Genomic DNA, 19,956 nt, shown 5'->3' with positions numbered 1-19,956 from the left:
ACTAACTATAGTTGCTACTTGTAACAACTGTAGTTGCTACTAGTAGTACTAACTATAGTTGCTACTTGTAACAACTGTAGTTGCTACTAGTAGTACTAACTATAGTTGCTACTTGTAACAACTGTAGTTGCTACTAGTGACAACTATAGTTGCTACTTGTACCAACTCTAGTTGCTATTTGTAACAACTATAGTTGCTATTTGTAACAACTATAGTTGCTACTTGTAGTTGCTACCTGTAACAACTATAGTTGCTACTTGTAGTTGCTACCTGTAACAACTATAGTTGCTACTTGTAGTTGCTACCTGTAACAACTATAGTTGCTACTTGTAGTTGCTATCTGTAACAATTATAGTCGCTACTTGTAGTTGCTATCTGTAACAATTATAGTTGCTACTTGTAGTTGCTACTTGTAACAACTATAGTTGCTACTAGTATTTGCTACCTGAACAACTATAGTTGCTACTAGTATTTGCTACCTGTAACAACTATTGTTGCTACTTGTAACATCTATAGTTGCTACTAGTAAAAGACAGGTAGTAGCAACTTTAGTTGTTACTAGTAGCAACAATAGTTTTATAGTTGCTACTGGTAACAAGTATAGTTGCTACTAGCAACAACTATAGTTGTTACTAGTAGTTTTGCTACTAAAAGTTGTTGCTACTTTTAACCACTATTTGCTACTAGTAGTCATTGCAATAGTTGCCACTAGGACTATAGTTTCAACTAGTAGCATTAACAATTATTGCTACTACTAGTAGTAGCAATAATTGCTATTTGCAGTAATAATAATAGTATAGTCAATTCTTTATAGTGAGGCAGATTTGCACCTACTTGCAGGGGGCGCCCTTTTCGCTCAGAAAAGTTTCTTGATCGCCGATTGGTTGGATAAGATAATTCTATCCAATCAGCGATTAGGAAACTTTTCCGAGCGAAAAGGGCACCCCTGCGAGTCTGCATATCTGTCCCATGAAAAAGAATTGACTATAGTAGCAATAGTGGCTACTACTTGTAGCAGCAATAATCCCTGAAGTAGTAGCAACTATTGTTGTTGCCAGTATTAGTAACTTTTGCTGCCACTAATAGTAGCAACTATTGCTGTTACTACTTAGGGAATATTGCTGCTATTGGTAGTAATAGTTGTTGCTACTAGTTGTAGCAGCCATTTGCTACTAGTTGTAGCAGCCATTTGCTACTAGTTGTAGCAGCAATAATTGCTACTAGTAGCAACTATTGCTGCTAGTAGTAGTTACTACTGTTATTATAAGTACAGTGGTACCTCTACATACGAATTTAATCCGTTCCACAACCAACTTCGGATGTGGAAAATGTTCGGATGTCAAAACGAGTTTTCCCATAAGAATACATTGAAATAGGATTAATCCGTGGTTGAGCCCAAAAACCTCTGATAACTTCTTAATAAACTACCACACATAATTTTCCTATGGGAATAATGCACACTAAATTAGATTAATAGACATGTAAAAAAGAACAATTATCAAAAAATGATGAATAAGAAACGGGTTTTTAGCGTCACTTTACCTTAAAAATTCCAGCGCAGGTGTTGTTGGTCTTGCTACGCAGAGAGGAGACGGACGGGCGGCGAGGAGGTTGAGAGGTTAATTACGATAAACGTACACTACCGTAACTTATTCTAACTTACACTAAGTGAACTTTAACATAACTTAGCTTATTTTTTTTCTATTTTTATATTTTCTATTTTTTTTTACATTTTCTTTTTTTCTTTTTGACGATTAATTTTAATCACTTTCACTCTCTACACTTAAAATTGATTTGAATTTCTTTCGCTTCACTCTTTGCCGTTTTCTTTGTTTCACTTTCTTCTGCTTCACTCTTTGCCGTTTTCTTTTAATCACTTACATCCTCTTCATCACGAGTTCGCTTCGTAGTTTTTTTAAAGAAATTATCGATAGATAGTTGCTTGGTACGGCTTTTCAGAATGTTTCGAAAGTGAGTTAGGCAAACATCATCGAACTGCGCAACTGCACGACAAACCTGCAATTTTTTTGGGTGGTATTTGTCGAAGAAGTCGACCATGTCTTGATATTTTCCTAACACCTCTTTTATATGCGCCGAACCTAACACATGTTCTACCTCCTCGATCCCTTCCTCGTCATCACTCATGTGCTCAGACATAGCATGTAGTTCCTTGAGCTCCTCTGTGGTAAGTGATGTTCGGCGACGAGTTCCGTAACGTCATCTGCGTCCACCTCCAGACCCATGGACTTGCCAAGGGAGACGATTTCCTCTACGTCTTCCGCTGCACCCACCACGGGATCAGGTTCGGGGTCAAAACCTTCGAAATCTCTGGGAGAAACTGCATCAGGCCACAGCTTCTTCCAGGCAGAATTGAGTGTCCGTCGAGTTAATCCCACCCAAGCCTGATCTATGATCTTCAAGCAGTGCATGATGTTGAAGTGGCTCCTCCAAAATTCCCGCAAAGTTAAGTTGGTGCTTTGCGTGACATTAAAGCACTGCTTAAATAAGTGCTTGGTGTACAGCTTCTTAAAATTAGAGATGACTTGCTGGTCTATGGGCTGGAGGATAGAGGTGGTATTCGGTGAAAGATACAGCACCTTTATGAACTTAAATTCATCGAAGATATCATCTTCAAGTCCGGGGGGGGGGGTGAGCGGGTGCATTGTCAAGGCATAGCAGGCACAGGCAATTTCTGTTCATGAAGATACTTCTTCACAGAAGGGCCGAAAACTTGGTTAACCCATTGCACAAAGAACTGCCTAGTGACCCAGGCCTTCGAGTTGGATCGCCAGAAAACATGAAGCTGGTCCTTATCGACGTTGTGTGCCTTAAAGGCCTTAGGGTTCTCGGAATGGTAAACCAGTAAGGGCTTGACTTTAAAGTCCCCTCCAGCGTTGGCACATAGGGCAAGAGTCAACCGATCCTTCATTGGCTTATGCCCAGGCAATTTCTTCTCCTCGGCGGTGATGTAGGTTCAACTGGGCATCTTCTTCCAAAACAGCCCGGTTTCATCACAATTAAACACTTGCTGCTCTACGTAGCCTTCTTCCAGCACGATCCTTTCAAAGTTCTTGACAAAGTCAGCTGCAGCCTTTATGTCCGCACTAGCAGCCTCTCCTTGGCGAATAACTGAATGAATCCCGGACCGTTTCTTAAATTTCTCAAACCAGCCACGAGATGCCTTGAAATCGTCTGAGGAAGGTTCGGTTGAACTCTCCCCAGCATCACCCCCAGAGCTCTCCTCCTTCAAGTCCGTAAAGATGGCGTGCGCCTTCTCGCAGATGACTGTTTCGGTGATGGTGTCGCCAACAATCTCTCTGTCCTTGATCCACACTAGCAGAATTCGTTCCATCTCTTCTATGATAGGGCTACGGCGTTTTGAAATAATGGTGATCCCCTTAGAAGGTTTCACTGCTTTAATAGCTTCCTTCTGTTTAAGGATTGTCGAGATCGTCGACATATTACGGCCATACTGTTTAGCAAGTTCACTCACGCGGACGCCACGCTCATATTTTTCAATAATTTCCTGCTTTACGTTTAAAGAGAGCATTTCCTTCTCCCTTTTCTCACCACTACCACTACCACTTGCAAAACTAAGCCTTTTAGGACCCATACTTTACGTAAATTACCGTAAAAAGATACACGTAAAAAATCACGATTAAAACACAGTTAATAGCAGAACGCACAGTGCACAACTGCAAGAAGCCGACGAGAACAGAGGACTGACCTAAGCCGCACTAATTGAGGGTCCCTCCGAGGTCGAAGTGCTGCCTTCTATCGGCGGAAATAAAAAACACATCAGGCGCTATGAGCACCGACTACGCGTACGAGTATTGTTTACTTCGGGTGTCGAAAAAAAAATTCGGGTGTAGAGTAGGAACGTGTTAGAATTGTACTTCGTGTGTCGAAAAATTCGGATACAACCGGTACGACGAAAATTGCTTACTTCGTGTGTCGAAATAAAATTCGGGTGTAGAGTCAAAAATTTGCTCGAATTTTACTTTGGATATTGAAAAATTCGGATGTAGATACGTTCGGATGTAGATACGTTCGGATGTAGAGGTTCCACTGTAGTAATGCTAATTAGTAGTATTAGTGGTATAGTAGCAGCTACTACTTTTTTCTGAAGTGTGCACCTTTCCAATTTCTTTCGTACTTCTCGAGCTTCATGACTTGTTGTTTTATGAAGTTATATATAAAATGACATATGAAGTATTATTAACTTCACTTCGAAAAAAAAATCAAACTTGGCATAGGAAAGGATGATTTTTAAAATACTCTGGTCTGTTAGCAGTCATGTACTTTTTTTTATCAATACACTTGCAATCATTGGCATTTACTTATTTCATTATAAATTTGTTATCATTTAAATCATTATTAATGAAGTGTTGTGTAGGTAAGTATCCATACACATATTTCTCCTGTATTTTTACCATTTTTTTTTTCTTCCCTTTTCCACAAGGCTGCAAAGAAACTATGTCCTCAGTGCAGCGTGATAACGTCAACCTCAGACCTTCGAAGAGTGTACTTCTGACCCTCATCGACTTGCATGGGAACATCTTATCTGAAGCTTACCATGCTAAAGATATCAGGGTTAAGTTGGGAGACTGAGCGACTTCAAATTCTGAGAGGAAAAATTTCATTATGAAACCATTTGCCAAGTATCAGGATTGGTTATATCGTCGATTTGTACAATCCTCTGATCATGGGATTAAGGAATCGAGATGTTCATTGGGATTGGGGTCTAGTCTCTCTGATATCTTATTATGAAACTTTAACAATAACTAAAACCAATTACTTAATTTTTTATGGAAAGGTGGGGATATTTAAATTCCGAAACTCGTGAAATGATGCAACACTCTCTACTGCCCAATGAAAATCAGTGATTCAATCTCATGCTCTCATCACAGTGTATTTGTAGTAAACTTTTTGGAATAAATAGTTTTCTTTTGCGTAGTATTTTTAGTTTTTATTTCCTTCTATTTGAAATAAAAAAAAAATCGTCTGTAGGAGCAGATATGAAAGGTAGAGTAGGAAGGATTTTGAATGAAAATCTATGGAAATTGTAATAGGTAGAAGAAATGGTGAGTACTGCAAGTTCTGGTGATTACAGTCAAGACTGAAGAAGAATTGCAGACACTTGAGAGAGTGGCAGGAAAAACTTTGGTTATGGTATCCAGTAAGCATGAAGTGAATAGGATGGTTATGGTATCCAGTAAGCATGAAGTGAATAGGATACTTATACAAGACAGAAGAGGCGTAAGTTTAAAACAGATAGTAGAGAATTCCAAATAATTGGGATCAAGTTTAAACCAGGATGGATGGTCTGAAACTAAGTTTGTTCCGACACAAATACTCACCGAGAACTACTTTCCTGTGGAGTCACTTGGTGACCTCTCAATCTCGACCAAGGTTTTCCCGCCGTTATCCCCCTACCCCGCTCTATATAGGTTTTACCCCCGCCGCCAGGATGCGCCCTGAGGGCAGGATTAGGGCAGGTCACTGCCTCTCCGGGTCAGCATCGCCATTAAGTTCTTGGTCGTGAGATGTGAAACATCTCACTCTCTCGCTCTCTCGATCCTTTGGCGCGTTTGTGATTCCACGTGTTTCCAGTGTGGGGACTTGTGTTTTTTCTTGCGTAGTGCGTTATTCGCAAGTGTTTCAGTACGTTCCCCTTGCGTATATCCCAGTGTGCTTGTAACTCGCTAGTGTTGGCCCTTCGTGTGCAAACGATGGAGCATGTGCAACGTTGCCCTGGTCCTAAAGCCGGAAAGTCGTGTGGGGCTTTCCTCTCTAAGCCAGAAGTGGACCCTCATTCCCTTTGTTCCACGTGCAGGGGAAAAGTTTGCTCCTCCGCGGACACTTGTCCGGAGTGCGTAAGCTGGGACGACATACAGTGGGTACGGTACAGTACCAAAAAGAAGAAGTCGTCTAAGCGTTCCCCCAGGAAAGTGAGTGGCGTGTCTTCTTTACCTTCGGTCAGTGATCGGTCCGACGAAGCCTGGGCTTCTCCGTCTCCTTCGCAGAGGAGTGGGCAGCAAGCCCCCAGTGTTGTGATTAGCCATAGCGTTCTTCCCGGTGAACCCAGTGTGAGGGAAGAACCAAGGGCAGGCCCCTCTAGAGATAACGGAGGGTCCGGTAGTGCTTCGGGTGAATCAGGCCACGTGGCAGGGGATTACACGTCCTCAGAAGACCCCGTATGGGGCAGTGTCGTTATTTCGGAGTCCCCACCCCCCTCGTGGGCCGGTGCGTCGGGCTCTCCCCCGCCAGAGGACAACCCTGGACCCCTGGCCCCCTGGCATGGATAGAGTAGACTCAGTGCCCACGATCTCCACAGCGGTCCCCGAAGACTTCCTCCAACATCCAGTCTCGGACGCCCGACGGCGAAGAGCTTCCCCCACGCATCACGCGGGCAGCCGTTACGCGAGGAACGTGGCACCCTCAGACTCGTCAGAGGTGGATTCATCCTCCGGGGGAGAAGTCAGGGAGAAGCGGCACCGGAAGAGAGAGCGGGCCGAAAGCGATCGTTCCCGCTCCAGGTCAAGGTCGCGACACAGCAGGAAGCGCCCCCACTCTCACTCCCGTAAGTATAGGAGAGATGCCTCTCCCGGCGGCGAATGGGTCGACGTCCCTTCAGGAGAGTCCAAGAGGCTTCACTCTCCAGACTCTCGGTCCAGTGAACGAGCCTCTAGGCTGCCGCTCCCTACGCACAGCCTAGAACCGCTCGACCTGCCACGCAGGAAGGACCTCGCTCTTAAGCATAAGTCCTCGAGGCCTCCGGTTCACCCCGCCCAGCGGGGGGAAACGCGCTTCCTTGAAGGCAGCCTGACCGAACCAGCCCAGCTGGTGCGGTCATCGAGCAAGAAGGACCGGTTCCCGTTGTCGGGTCATCCCACCGGGACCGTGTCCTCGGCTTCCAGAGCCTTGGGGCAGCCGAGGGCCCTCCCTGAGCCGGTGGCACCCGCCTTACGGCGAGATCCACCCTCTTACGGAGCGCCCTACGGTTACGGGTCGACCTCCCTGGACCCAAGAGGAGGACGCCCGGTCTACCGTCCAAGCAACCCTGCTCCCCCACGCCAGGCCGAGGCCTCGGCCGACGGAGGCGAGGCTCCCCCGTCGGAGGACTCCGCTTACAGAAGGGTGGTAGGTCTCATCAGGAGGCTCCATGGGATCGCAGAACCCTCGACTCCTAAGGTGAATTCCTGGAGGTCGAGCCTCCTGAGATTCACTCACCACGACGCCCTTCCGAAGTCCTCCCTGGCCCTTCCTCTTGCCCCAGACCTAGTACTGGGACAAGAGTACATAGATACCTTGGTGTCCAGCAATGCGGAGGCCCCCAAGTCCCAGAGTGCCTCCAAACTACTCCAGGGTCTCAAGACGCAAGGGAAGGTGTATATTCCTGAGGGGCGGCGCCCAGGTCCCTGTAAAGTGGACCCGGCCTTAGACATCCTGGGACAAGGCGGCTCGGACGAAAGGGCCTCTTCAGCCCCTGTTTCCTTCTCACCCACGGAAGCCGCCATGATGGAGGAGATGTCAAGGGACCTGGTGAACGTCTCCTCATGGCTGGACTGGTGGGCCTCCACGTTGGTGAACGTACAAGCCTCCATAGACCCCGAAGATCCAGAGCAACAGAGTCTCCTGACGGACCTTCTCACCTCCAGGGGGAAAACCCTCAAGTTTCTGGCTTACCAAGCACTCGCCTTGACGGCCAACTGGGTGCTTAGAAAACGGGACACAGTGCTCTCTAAGTTGTCAAGGAGAATCCCGGACAGGGAAGCCCGAGTTGTGCGTAGCCTACCCTTAGGGGGCGAGTCTCTGTTCCCTCTGAAGGAACTGGAAGTGCTAATGGAGAAGGTGTCCAAGAGGAGAAAGACCAACGTCCCCAGACAAGCATCTTCCAGAAGGCCGCCATACAGGAGATCAGTCTCGGATAGCGCCGTGACTCCTCAGGCCGCCCCCAGCTCTTCGAGGAGGGACGCCCCTTCCTCCTCCTGGACAACAACTCCGCAGCCCTCCCGCAGGGGAGCACCAGCTTCTGCCAGCTCCTTCAGGTCGGGTTACTCCGCCTCGGAGAGAGGCAGATCAGGCCGCCCCTCTAGGAGAAGGTAGAGGGAGAGGCCCCCTACTCCCGCCCAAGCCTCGGGTTGGGGGATGCCTCGGACCTCATTGGCAAGCATGGAAAACACAAGGGGCGGATACTTGGACGGTGTCCGTCCTGAAAGAAGGCTACAGGCTCCCCATCATAGCGGACCCACCCCCTCTTATTCCAGCCACCCTGACAGAATGGTTGGCTCCCAGGGACCCGTTGAAAAGGGCCACCCTTCAAGGAGAGGTTTCCTCCATGTTAGAGAAGGGAGCCATGGAAGAAGTCCTTCTCCCAGGCCCAGGCTTCTACAGCCGCCTGTTCCTGGTAGAGAAAGCAACGGGGGGGTGGAGACCCGTGATAGACCTGTCGGCCCTCAACAAGTTCGTCAAGAAGACGGACTTCAAGATGGACACCCCGAAATCCGTCCTGATGTCCTTGAGGGAGAAAGATTACATGATGACGGTCGACCTCAAGGACGCGTATTTCCAGATCCCTGTCCACCCGTCGAGTCGGAAGTTCCTCCGGGTGAAATGGGGCTCCCAGATCCTGCAGTTCAAGACCCTTTGCTTCGGCCTGTCGACGGCCCCTCAAGTGTTCACGAGGGTCTTCGCGACGGTCTCAGTATGGGCTCACGAACGGGGTATCCGTCTCATCAGATACCTAGACGACTGGTTGCTCCTTTCCAACTCAAAGGCCCTCTTTGAAGAGCAAGGGAGGGACCTCCTCCAGTTCTGCAGGAATCTGGGAATCATTATCAATCTGGAAAAATCGAACTTAACGCCATCCAACAGAATGGGGTACTTGGGTATGACGTTGGACACCGTGCAGGGGAAGGCCTTCCCCTCGGAAGACAGGATACGGAACCTCAATCACATCATTCAGCCGTTCCTGTCAGAGAATTCCAGGAGGGCGAAAGACTGGCAGAGACTAATAGGTCACCTGGTCTCATTAGAGAAACTGGTTCCCCAAGGGGAGATGCGGCTCAGACCCGTGCAATGGAACCTCAAGGGCCTCTGGTCCCAGACAGGCACTCAGAAGGCGTTGATTCCTGTCCTTCCGGACACGAGAACAGCCTTAGAATGGTGGCGCTGCCTGTCGAACTCCCTCAAGTGGATGCCCCTCGGGTCCTGTCCCCCCAAATACCTCCTGTTCACAGACGCCTCCAGCCTAGTGTGAGGAGCCCACCTTCGGGAGGAGACAGCAAGCGGTACCTGGTCGGAGACCGAAAGACATCTCCACATCAACGTCCTAGAGCTAAAAGCAGTCCAGAAGGCATGTCTGCACTTTGCAAGTCGGTTGAGGGGAAACACCGTGGCCTTAATGTGCGACAACGCCACGGTGGTAGCCTACATAAAGAAGCAAGGGGGCATGAGATCGAAGGAACTGTGCGACCTCACCATAAACATCCTGCATTGGGCGGACGAGCAACAGGTGGTACTGCTAGCGAGGTTCATCCCCGGGAAAAGAAACGTGCTAGCCGACGGCCTCAGCAGAATGGGTCAGATAGTAGGGACAGAGTGGTCCCTACACCCAGAAGTAGCCAGACTCATCATTCAATGCTGGGGCTCCCCTGTGATGGATCTCTTTGCAACAAAGCTCAACGCCAAGCTACCGGTCTATTGGTCCCCGGTGCCAGACCAAAGAGCAGCCCTAGAAGACGCCTTCCAGCACAAGTGGGACAACTTGGACGTACAGTATATGCTTTTCCCCCCTTCACGCTGTTAAGGCAGGTACTCAACAGAGTAAGAGCCTCCCAAAACCTAAGGATGACTTTGGTAGCGCCCTGGTGGCCGGAGAGGGAGTGGTTCGCGGATCTAAAAGACCTGGCAAGCCAACCGCCTTGGCCTCTGCCCCCCAGGTCAGATCTGCTGCGTCAACCTCACTTCCTCAGGTTCCACGACAACCCTCTCTCTCTTCGCCTTCACGCCTGGAGACTATCGAGCGGCTCTTGAAGAAGGAGGGGTACTCCTCCTCCACAGCTAAGAGGATGTCCCTATACCTAAGAAAATCCTCTACCGTGGTATACCAGGCCAAGTGGGCCGCCTTTACGAAGTGGTGCTCGGAGAAACACATAAGACCTCTTAAAGCTTCAGTCCCTGACATAGCTGAGTTTCTCGTGTACCTTAGGGATGAAATAGGGATGTCAATCCCAGCCATTAAAGGAGTACGGGCAGCCTTAGGCCAAGTCTTCCTCCTAAAAGGCATCGACCTGGGGACCTCGAGACACATAGCGATGCTGATTAGAAGTTTCGAGCAGTCCTGCCCTCCTCAAGCTAGGAGAGTGCCCAGATGGGACCTGGCCAAGGTCCTGAAAATGCTAAGTCGTCCTCCCTTTGAACCCCTCAAAGATATCGGGGACAAAGACCTCACCCTCAAGACCGTCTTCTTGCTAGCCTTGGCTTCAGCTAAGAGAGTAGGTGAGATCCATGGTCTGTCTTACGACGTTGCGCACTCCAAAGGGTGGAAGGAAGTGTCCTTCAGGTTCGTACCCTCCTTTGTGGCGAAGACTCAGAACCCAACAGTCTGGGACCCGAAGTTTGAAGGTTTCTCAATTCCGGCCATTCCCAGGACAGGCAATACGGAAGACTTGAAGTTATGTCCAGTAAGGACGCTCAGGAAGTACCTTGAAAGGACGGCTCATCTCCGACCAGGTGCCAAGAACCTCTTCGTCTCCACAGGTGTTAATAAGAAGCAAGTCTCCAAGAACACCATTTCCTTCTGGCTGAGACAAGTCATCGCTAGAACTTATGAAGAGGATAAGATGGCAGTGCCAGGCACTCCCCGCCCCCATGACATCAGGGGCCTGAGCACTTCCTTGGCCTTTGAGAGAAACATGGCGGTGGGACAGATCCTACAAGCTGGCACTTGGTCGCACCAGTCGACCTTTACTGCCCACTATCTCAAGGATTATTCAAGAAAATCCTTGGGTGGATTCTCCATTGGGACAGTCATCGCCGCCCTCCAATCTGTGTAGCGGTAGGCTAGAAGATGTCCCCAACGGAGAATAAATTCTTCGCTACTTCATCAGGAGAAAATTTCAGCAGAGAAAATTTTAAGAGGTGAGTCTTAAATAATAGCGTAAGGTTCCGCAGTTACCCTCTCTCCGCTCTCTGATAGGCCCCGCATTCCTTAGCCCTCTAGGCACTATGTGCTGAACCAAGTGGCAGAATGGCACTCCCGCCTCCTAAAGTCTCCACAGGAAAGTAGTTCTCGGTGAGTATTTGTGTCGGAACAAATCAAAAATTTTAAACAATTTTTATTTTTCCTAACATACTCACCGAGAACTACTTTCCAGGTAATGGCCCTCCCTTCCGTCCCCGAGTGCCATCCTTCCATTGCCAAGTTGGGCTAAACGTCGAACTTAATGGCGATGCTAACCCGGAGAGGCAGTGACCTGCCCTAATCCTGCCCTCAGGGCGCATCCTGGCGGCGGGGGTAAAACCTATATAGAGCGGGGTAGGGGGATAACGGCGGGAAAACCTTGGTCGAGATTGAGAGGTCACCAAGTGACTCCACAGGAAAGTAGTTCTCGGTGAGTATGTTAGGAAAAATAAAAATTGTTTAAAATTTTTGATTTTAAAACATTGTATAAAAGGGGTTGCCAAATAATGTCAATGGGCAATGTCGACGACCATAATGTATATATAATGAAACACTGTAAAAAGGGAGTTGTCTTATGAACATAATATTTTTAAACACCATTAAAAAATTTTTTTAATCAGACGCATTTGCACTTGCTTGCAGAGATGCCCCTTTCTCGGAAGTTTCCTACTAGCTAATTGGTTGATAGTATTTTGTCCGAATAACATGTTTTCAAATAATTACCAAGTAATAATGTAAAATGGAAACTTATTTACTAACCTAAATATTCTGTCAGATTATGTTTTGTGAAATAAATAATGTTAATGAATAAAGATATTATAAAGCATGTGATGGTAAGTAAATTTAATGACACCTGTCGAAGTCAACAACAGGAGCTAGTTTTCAGAGGCACGCTGCATAATTTTGTAACTTTTCACATTAGCAAATATTGGGATGAATTACACTATAAGCATAAGAAAACATTTAATTATAAACTTTATGAATATCAGAATGTACTAAAAACATGGAATTAATAAAGATGACAAATTTGCACGTAATTTGTATTAATCCTAACTATACAAACCTTGAGCTCTTTACAGTGGATATTATTTCAGTGATTGCTGAAAACTAGCCAAAAGACTTTTTAGCGAAGTACAACTACTCACCGCTAGTTAGTGGGGGTAGATCAACCACCCCGCTCACACACACGCGCGCACACACGCGCGCACACACACACACACACACACACACACACACACACCAGTGAAATGCCTTCGCTTTTCAAATGCAGGTAGGACTTTCTCGGGGGTTAGGTGCTGGCGGGACAATTATGTGTAAAGACTTGATGTTTGTATGGTTAGGAAAAATACAAATTACTTACATATTTGTCATTTCTTCCAACACGAATACAGACCCTTTCGCTCTTTACCACTCGCCCTTAGGTGGGTAGAAGTCCTAAACCAACTGGCTGATTTCTTGACCTGGGTTGTGCTTCTGTGCTTCACACGAGCTTAACAGACGCACCCTGACACCTCACTAACTCAAAGAATGTGTAAGAGAGCTAGCGGCCTGGGCAATAGGTAGAGTTGTGTGTGAATTAAGCACCGTAACCTGACCAGGTAAGTAATTTTTATTAAGTTAACTCCTGACTTCCCCTCCCTGGGAAGAAGGGGACATAACAAATAAATATATTTTAGGCTACACAAAGGATATGGTTTTACTTGCAGACAGAGTTCCATGGGTGTTGTACCCAGAGAGGGAAAGATGAAAGGAGAGTCCAGACGCCCTATCATTCATCCCAGACTAATCCCAGGAAACATCTGCCCTCGACAGATTGCCATTTGTCCTGCAAGGGAGCCGAAGTATTATAAACCACATGTTGTGCTGCCACCACAGAACTTGGGTATCCAGGTTCCTGTGGATTATGTCTTGCAGGTGGGTTGTTAAGGTCGTCTGACCCTTCCACACACCCGCTTGAAAAGCCTGCCTCGCAGACCAGTTCTTTGAAAATGAGAGATGTACTATGCTCCCAACATCTTGAGCTCTGAATCTATGAACTTGTGAAGGAGAGTCTGGGTTCAGGGACTGATCTGTATCTTGTCGAATCCAAGAAAAGACTGTATTCGTAGCTACTCTCCTCTTGACTCTGCCCATGGTAACGGAAAACTTGTTCAGGCGAGATCATGTAAGACGACGTCTCCGTGCTCTTATAGTACATAGTAACAAATGATCTGACTGGATCAAAGGATTACGGTACAGAGACCGTCAATGCAGTAGAGTCCGAACATCGAGATAGCTACTACTGGAGTTTAAGTCAAGGGGACAAAGTCAAGTTATTGGACCTCTATCCCCTTGCCGGGATATGTCGTAGAAGAGACTATGTCCTTCGTTGACACCAATTGCGGAGGTCAAAGAGAGAATTCAAGAACTGTCTTCAGAGCCAAGTCATGTTCTGAGGAGACTAGCGGCATGAAGTACTCCTTTCCTAGAGCATGGTATAAGAACTATGCTCCCTGACGGAGATCCAACATCCGATTTGGGGGCTTGCAAACTTGACTCTCTGAAAAGGGAATTACATTTCCATAGAAGAAAAGATGACCCCATTCAAAAAGGAAGAGGAGGCTTAAACCCGAGCATCATTCTGTCACAGTCGAGACAGAGTAGGTCTTTCCTCCCCAAGGTACAGCAAGCTACACTGTCCCAGGGAGAGAGATATCTAGTGGTGCTAGGCCTCTTTCCATGATCTTAATCTTAGCTGATAGACCCCTTAGCCTGATGGGAGGCGACCGACGACCTATTAGGGTATCCAGTCATCCTTTTTGTCATTGCTTGCGAAAAGACTTTCTGAGGAAGATGATGTTGAATACCCTCCAGGTGAGAGAGGTCTTAGGGACAAAACTGATCGTGGTGAATCCCCGAGTTGAGGTGGTTATGAGTAACTCTGCAAAAGAGAGAACAGTACTCTCGATATCTCTGCAGGCAGGAATAGAAGGTCTGTGTGTTATTCTTCTCACTGCGCCTGCAAAGCTATCAGTGTCCTTGACTGCTCTGTCAATGTCCTTTTATGAAAGAGTCTGCTCCTGAGATAGAAAGGGTGGGAAGTGCATAGGCATTCCACGGATGTTGGAGGGCCTCTAATATAGGTACCTGGTTACCCTCCGGATATGAGACAACCTGGTCTGACTACTTTTCAGCAATTCCCACCACGGAGAAGGTAATTGAATTGTCTCACGTCCCACACCCTTCGTCTAACAGCTAGATGGACAGTAGTCATGCAGAGAAAATCTTTGACTTGATTTTTAGAACATGACATGTCAAGAATACCCTTCTCTAGGTATTCTACCACCATCATGCCTTATTCAAAACACTACGGTGTGACAAGAAGGGAGTTGTTAGAAGAGATTAAGAGGGGCAGCAACATTGTTCTCTAATCCAGGAAGACGTGTGGTACTGCTGATGTTGGGACATAGCTTGTCGGTCATGTGTCATGACAGGTGAGACCCCGACATTTCTTTCGATGTATCCCACAAGAGCACCAAATGTGGGGAAGGAGAGAAAAGGTCTACTCCCCTGAGAAGGTTATTGATATCTACCTCCCAAATTGGGACTATTATTTTGATCCTATTGGAATCGTAAGTTTGTAGACTCCCTGCTAATACTGAAAGGAAGAGTTGCCACTGGAGGCCATTTAAGCTAAAACTTTTGCCAGGGCCACCTAACTCAGTCAGGCACCTCAGCTGGCGCTACCATCAGTACGTCCGTAGGAAGCCTCAGTTGAGGAAGGGACACGCTGCTTTTAAAATATGCCAGTTCTCATGTAGATTGCTGGGATAAATGTAGGGGTTTTATCCCGACTGGATTGAACCCACAAAAAGTTGATTCAGTGTCAGAGAAACATCTCTGCCAAGTCTTCTAGAATTTAACCATTCATCTATGAACATAGGCTGTCTGGGCATCAACCCTAGGGTCTGCTTATTATCCCCTCCTTTCATGTCATCCTCCCCCCTGTAAAACTGGCGAGTGATGGCCTTTCTAGCGAGTGTGATCCGACCTCCGCTTGCCCTGAGAGTTGGTGGTGCCGTTGACTTTAGGCATGCTATAGCTCGTATAGTGAATCAAGAATAGGAGAGAGATTTCGTACCAGCAATCACTTCAGGAGAAAACTAGTCTTTCCTTCCGATTCTATCAGAACTGGGACGGACTCCAAGTCACCAGGTCAGCCAACCACCCAGAAAGGCAGTTAGCCCTGCCTGAGAATTGTCTTGGCAAATCCCAAAGGGTAGGAAGTTTTGATTGAGTAGAACAAGGTCATTTGACTCTCAAGCAGATGGATTCCCATCCCAGTGCCTAAGGGCATCAACAGGTTACCTGACAGGTAAACCTTTCAAGCCAATCGCTGTCAAGACATGAGATTAGTTGCAAAAAATGTCTCTGTTAAAGGAAGGTGAACCCTGTACTCCAACTGCCTTTGCTACAATGAGAGTTGGTCATGTGTGTCTGCTTACGAATCTGTAAAGACTGGAGTAGCCAGTGATCTTTAGTGGATAATGACATACAGCAAATCTCCCTTGTTGATTGCTGTCAAGCAATTGCTTGATTGTCAAGGATCTTTCGTAAGTGACTACTTCTGACAGACAATATTGAGACATCTTCAATCCCATTTGACAGACAGGTAGTTGTGTTCATAAGTTTGATCGTGGACCAGAGAGACAGAGAGAACAAGCTCTAGAAAATAGATTTCCTCCGAATTACAGCAGGAATCCCATGTCTGGTACCCCGGGGCAGAACGAAGATCAGAGTGTGTCCTGAATGGTTCATTGTGCCCGAAACTCGACTGGAGAACATAGATAGATGTTCGCAAACGAGACCTGCTTCTTTCCAATGACAGATATCCGTTAGAAAAAGTAAATACATTTCATAACTCTCCGTTCCCAATCAGAAAAACTGGCATAAGCTCCGAATATTCCCTCCCAAAGGAACAGACTTGCTTATGCAAAGTTTCGTAGTCTAAGTACTTTTGATACTTAGACGTATGATCCGGGGATGTCTGGGGCGGCCTGACTGGGAAGAAGGGAGACACCCACTTGAGGATAGACTACTATGTCTGGTTACATGGTGGTAGGAGGGTTATGATATTAATCCAAATTTCCCCCAAGGGCTTCAACAGTCAACTGAGAAAATAATCTATTAAAAATAAGTTTCAATTCCTCTGTGTAATGATAAGTAGCCCTTGCTACTACTCACAGACATGCATTCTCCCGTGAGGGTAGCGCATCCACTTAAAGTAAACAGCCTTCGTCGGGAGAAGTAGCTCGCTTGCCCGCATGCGTTAGTGCCAAAACACAATTTCACTGCCTCAGGTTAGGTATTAGTACATGAGTTTGAGCTCATGAACATGTTTCTGTGTGTGAGCACCTCCATGATAGCTTGTGGATTTGCGTGCATGAATAATGTATATGCGATGAAGCGCAGCATTTATTACTCAAAGAAAAGGATTGTTGACTAGCTATAGCATTGTGAAATCGTACATGTTTGTGAGTGTATGTGTGCCTACAAGGAGCACGAGCAGCTAGCGAAGAGATCAGACCTCTACTGGTAGTTGGTCATTGCCCGCCCCACGGGTGGGACAAGAGTACTTATAAGCGAATATATATTTGCTGTCGTTCATAGATGTAAGCATGAGCCGATTCCATCCCATCAGAAATAGAGTTGTAAAGGAATAACCTTTAAAGGTTATGTATCATTAAACCGTTGTGCCTTGAGGGTATGAAGAGGCAAGGCGGAGATTGGAAGGGATCAGAGGCTGATACCATGTGAGCCCTCTAACCCATAGGGAGGAGAAGTCCGAGATAACCTTGAAAGATTAAGTTTCCCAAGACTCGTTATCCTCCAAACAATGAAGGGATGCAGTGGCTGCAAGCAGTCAAAAAAAAAAAAACCTGGCAAGACTACATCTAACGAGACTCGTGCCCTGGGGGATAATAGCGACATGGTGACCGCAAGTGGTCGGTAGGCATCCCCATTTGTGACAATAACCCCTGAGGATTTTGTCTAACAAGACTTTTCATTCAGTCCCAGGTTTCTATCTTCCTGGCAAGGTCTGGTGGTCATATGGGCAAGCACTAAAGTAGCACATGTCATCCCTTTATTATGGGGTGCTAGTGAGCACCTGTAGTTGCACAGACCTCGTCAGAGAGGGGAGCTCACCTGTGCACCTTTCCCTAGTGTAGGGTAGGCTCTCTTTATGAAAATTAATTATTAGTCTGGCATGCAAGGGTTATTTGCATAACCATGCAAAGAACACAAACACTAATCAGGTTCCCAGAGGAGGTTGACAAGGTCTTGCAAATTCAATTGATGGAGTGAGTGCTAGCAAGGTGAACTCCGGCGTCTGTTGGCGATGTAAGCAATGGCGAGGCGAGCGACAAAAGAGAGGCAAACCTTGGCTAGGCGAGTAATAGCCAAGTAAGCGCTGGCAAGGCAAACGTCAGCGAGGCAAGCAATAGCAAGACGAATGGCAACGAGGCGAGCAATAGCAAGGCGAACGCTGGCGAGCGTTATTAAGGCGAATGCATGTGAACGCTGTAGAACGTTAGCATGGCGAGCATGGAAGCGCACATGTAGATGACAAGTAAGGTCTTGCAAACTCATTTGGTGAGGCGAGTGTTTTGAGTGCTAGCGACGCAAATGCTGGCGAGGCGAGCACTGTAGAACTTTGGCGAGGCAACACTCCTAATGACCTCTCTGCCTGAAGCAAAGTACTCATGCTTTTCATAGGGGGTTGGCAAGTAGCCATATGCCCTCCTAACAGAGGAAGTATTCACCTGCAAGGAGACAAATAAGGCTGTGCTTAACTTTTAGAATAGCAGGTTCTTTCTCGTGAGAGGTAGAAACTCGAAGCACAGGTCCCAAAGGGTCTGGCCCCACAAAGCTCCATGAGTTCTGTTGTCCCCAACAGACACAATGTGGGCAATAACCCTGAAGGTTTATAGCCTACAAGACTTGTAGATGGGGAAAGCGGCAAGTACAAGCAGTCGGCGGCAACCATAAGCAGTTGGCAGACATCCCATCTGCGGCAATGATCCTGACAGGTAAACTGCTCACAAGACTCGTTGTTCCCTGGGGGTACGATGGGAGTGGCAGTGACAGTAAGCGTCAGTAGGTATCTGGGAGGCGACCACTCTGGAGAGGGGCATTGATCTCATGGACGTGATGGGCACATCAGCTGAAGGGGGTACTCTGTGTAGCAAACATGCATATGTTCTGCCTGCTGAGAAGACTCAGACTAAGGGAGTGGGGGCATCGTAAGCTACAAGCTGCGAAATGTACCCATAGTCAATTATGGGTTTTCCTCAAACGGATATCCTAACAGCTTATTGAAGTAGTTTTTTCTTTTGTGTGGACTTGTTGTGCGGAGCTCTGTTGTACACGCCCTGAGTCATGTTTTAGCTTTCTGTTTCTCGCTTAGAATATTATTGAAAAGATATTAGTTAATCTTATGGAGAAACCTAAGTGATAAGAAACAGTACACTATGTCTGCTCCTAACTATTTCTGCTTCATATGTAAAAACATGCAGGGAGAACGGAAAAAATGGATAGGATGTGAATGTAATAGACTACCATAAGAAATGTGTGCATATAGTGATATGCATCATTGAAAATGAACGGAATAACTTAGATTGGTTATGCCCACACTGCGTATGTGAAGCAAAACAAAACAATTAAGTAATATCAAAATTAAAGGAAGATGTGAACGTGAGAGATCTGGCCCTAAATGAACAAGATGCGAAAATAGATGACTTTGAAAACAAACTTGCGGACCTTAGCGCAGACGCAGCAAATTCCACCCAGACTACTGACCTCACCGAAAAAGTTGACATTCTTGCCATGAATATGGAATCAATTAAAGCAACACTTAAAACATTGATAGCCCCAAAACCGGAGAAGCCGACATTTCCTGACAAAGTTAAGGAAAAAATCTGTTGATAATTAAATCAACTAATACAACTAAAATTACTTAAAGAAAAAATGAGGTTGAACAATCACTTAAAGACATTCCCATACATGACACGAGGTCAACTACGAATGGAAATGTTGTTGTAAGCTTTGCAAACAAAATGATCAGAGAAGAGGCGGCAAACAAAATTCTGACATTGGTGGCTGACACTGAAACGAGAAAAATCGGAAAACTAAAACCAAAAATAATGATATGCAATATGTACAAGGATGAAGATGATGTAGTAAATGCTTTGATTCAAAGAAATCGCTGACTGGACCAAATCCAAAATATAGAAGAGAATATAAGTGTAGTCCTGAAGAAAAATGTCTGGGGGGGGGGGTTACCACCCTCTATGTGCTGAAATGTGATCCTGGAGTTCGAAGGGCTATTCATGATAATGGGGACAAAGTTTCGTTGCGATGAGATATTTATAATATATGTGATAGTTACCACGTGATCACCTGCTACCACTGTGAGAGGTATGGACATTTTGAAAAAGATTGCAAGTCTAAGAATGAAGATAAGTCTGCGGGAAATGTTCAGAAAAACATTCCACCAAGGAGCGTAATTCGCAACTGTCAAAGTGTATAAACTGCACAAAGTGTATAAACTGCACAAAGTTAAACAAACCAAGTGACCACATTCTACAGACTGAAAAGCTTATGACTTGGAATTGAAAAGACTAACAGAAAATACTGATCATGGTTACTAAGGATGTCATAAACAGCAGCTTTGTAAATATACAATATGTAGGTAAAAAGACTATTCAAATTCGAGAATTGATAAACGA

At 46.2% G+C, this 19,956-nt stretch overlaps 1 protein-coding gene and 1 long non-coding RNA gene across 2 annotated transcripts in view; one reads left to right on the top strand and one right to left on the bottom strand.

The window, feature by feature from the left end:
• LOC137632030 (E3 ubiquitin-protein ligase RNF220-like) overlaps positions 1-4,959 on the top strand; it is a 34,528-nt gene extending 29,569 nt beyond the window's left edge. Inside the window, exon 8 of the mRNA XM_068364006.1 lies at positions 4,463-4,959. Coding sequence (XP_068220107.1) covers positions 4,463-4,534 — 72 coding nt within the window. The 3' untranslated portion in view covers positions 4,535-4,959. The remainder of the gene's footprint in view (positions 1-4,462) is intronic.
• The window catches only part of LOC137632032 (uncharacterized), a 99,822-nt gene that overhangs the window by 12,762 nt on the left and 67,104 nt on the right, over positions 1-19,956 (bottom strand). The gene's annotated exons all lie outside the window — the stretch shown is intronic.

This window comes from Palaemon carinicauda, chromosome 40 (assembly GCF_036898095.1).
Source record: "Palaemon carinicauda isolate YSFRI2023 chromosome 40, ASM3689809v2, whole genome shotgun sequence".
NCBI classification, from domain to species: domain Eukaryota; kingdom Metazoa; phylum Arthropoda; class Malacostraca; order Decapoda; family Palaemonidae; genus Palaemon; species Palaemon carinicauda.
This window is presented reverse-complemented; position numbering and strand designations above follow the sequence as displayed.